Source organism: Rhinopithecus bieti, unplaced genomic scaffold (assembly GCF_001698545.2).
Source record: "Rhinopithecus bieti isolate Rb0 unplaced genomic scaffold, ASM169854v2 scaffold_10589, whole genome shotgun sequence".
Lineage (NCBI taxonomy): Eukaryota > Metazoa > Chordata > Mammalia > Primates > Cercopithecidae > Rhinopithecus > Rhinopithecus bieti.
The window spans coordinates 2,840,157-2,842,130 of NW_016807065.1; the positions used below are offsets into that span (position 1 = coordinate 2,840,157).

Sequence of the window (1,974 nt, forward strand, 5' to 3'; positions counted from 1 at the left end):
AGGGTTGCAGGGAGAGGAGGAGGGACAGATGCTGGAGGTCCCTTCCCCTCTCTGGCTTCCCCCAACGTTCTGCCCAGTCCCTGCCCAGGGGACCCTAAGCCAACCCCCTTCCGTTCCCTGGGGCCCATTGGGAGCCCCATCAAGGGGACTCTCCAGGGTTTCACCATGTTGGCCAGGTTCCTCTTTCCCTGACTTGGTTTGAATGAAGGAAACTCCCAGGCTGGCCACCTTGAGCAGGTGGAGCAGGCACTTCCAAATCCAGAGAGATTTCCGGGGAGCGGATCTCATAGGAGGACACAGGAACGGACCTTGACCTCACTCTTTTCTTGGGGCTGTCACATTCCTGCAGGGAATTAAACCTCTCACTAAGCTGGGAAGGCAGCCTGGACTGCAGGCAGTTTCCCTAGGTTGAGGGTCCCCACCCACAGCCAGGGCCACCTCCACAGAAACGGGGTGACACACTCATCCAAGCCTCAGCCTCCAGCCATTCTCCCCAGCCATAGGGCATGGGTTCAGCCACCCCCTTCCCAGTCACAGAGATGTAGTCCTGGCCGAGGAGCCTCCAGCTATGAGCTGGAGCCCCAGGTATCAGGGCCACAGGTTCCAACAATGGCCAGAAATTTCCCCCAGGGTCATTTGTGATCATAGCCAAAGATGTCTCAGCCACCAGCCACTCCAAGCATGCATTCCTCAGGTGTGAGCTGGGATCTCAGGTCAGAGACAAATTCTCCTTAGCTGCCTACCCCAACCACAGACACAGCTGCCTTCCAGCTGCAGGCTACACTCCAGGCAAAGATCCTCCAAGCCTGGCTGAAACTGCAAGATAAGACATCCCCCATCCCCTTGTCTCCAGCCCTTGGGTTGCAGTCATGGCCATGCATAGCCTGCCCTAGATGCTTACCCAGGGAAAACCCTTCAGGCATGGGCTGGAATCTTAGGACCCAGAGACTACCAAGGCATGGGCCACGCCATAGATAAGCACCCCCCACCCCGCCATGGTGGGTAAACACCACCAGCCCTGGCAAGTCAAGTCTCTCCTTCCTACCCATAGCACTGGCTTCTGGACCCAAAAATATGCTATTGTCAGGGGTGGCTGCAGGTTACACGCACTTTGCCTGGGCTGTCTGCAGGGGTCCCGCCCCCAGACAGACAACCTTGAGTCCAAGTCTTCAGCCCTCCTCCCGGCAGGTTCAAAGCAAGGCTGGCCAGTGTTCGAGGGAGACAGGGTTCCTCATCCACAGCTGAGTCATCGAGGCTGAGCCTAATGGGAGAAGACAGGGTACTGGGGCTTCTTGCCCACCTGGCTGCTGCCCCAGGCATCCAGGGGGACTTGAAAGAACATGCAAGGGGGACCTTCCAGGACAGGGAAGGGTACACAGGCCACAGACAGGGGTCTAGACCTCCCAGTATGAGAGGATTTGGTGACAAGGGGGAGAGTACAAAGAAAGCCAGCCTGGTTATATTTGTTGGAGCTACATTTGCATCTCAGATCGTTTTTACACAGACTGGTTTTCTTTTCTTTTCTTTTCTCTTTTCTTCTCTTTCCCTTTCCCCTTCCCTTCCCTTCCCTTCCCTTCCCTTCCCTTCCCTTCCCTTCTCTTCCCTCCCCTCCCCTCCCCTCCCCTCCCTTCCTTTTCTCTCTCTCTCTCTTTCTTTTTTTCTTTCTTTTCTTTCTTGTTTCGCTCCTGTCCCCCAGGCTGGAGTGCGGTGGCGCGATCTCCGCTCACTGCAACCTCTGCCTCCCAGGTTCAAGCGATTCTCCTACCTCAGCCTCCCAAGTAACTGGGATTACAGGCACGCACCACCACGCCCGGCTAATTTTTTGTATTTTTAGTGGAGATGGGGTTTCTCCATGTTGGTCAGGCTGTTCTCGAACTCCCGACCTCAGGTAATTCACCCGCCTCGGCCTCCAGAGTGCCGGGATTACAGGCGTGAGCCACCGCTCCCAGCCTCCTTTTTTTTTTTTTTTTTTTT

The 1,974-nt window shown here is 55.8% G+C and overlaps 1 protein-coding gene across 1 annotated transcript in view; it reads right to left on the minus strand.

Annotated features, from left to right (window-relative positions):
• The window catches only part of LOC108534589 (uncharacterized), a 29,431-nt gene continuing 27,457 nt past the window's right edge, over window positions 1–1,974 (minus strand). The window contains exons 5-6 of the mRNA XM_017880045.1: window positions 1,155–1,261; window positions 1–343 (exon numbers count right to left, since the gene is read on the minus strand). Coding sequence (XP_017735534.1) covers window positions 336–343; window positions 1,155–1,261 — 115 coding nt within the window. The 3' untranslated portion in view covers window positions 1–335. The remainder of the gene's footprint in view (window positions 344–1,154; window positions 1,262–1,974) is intronic.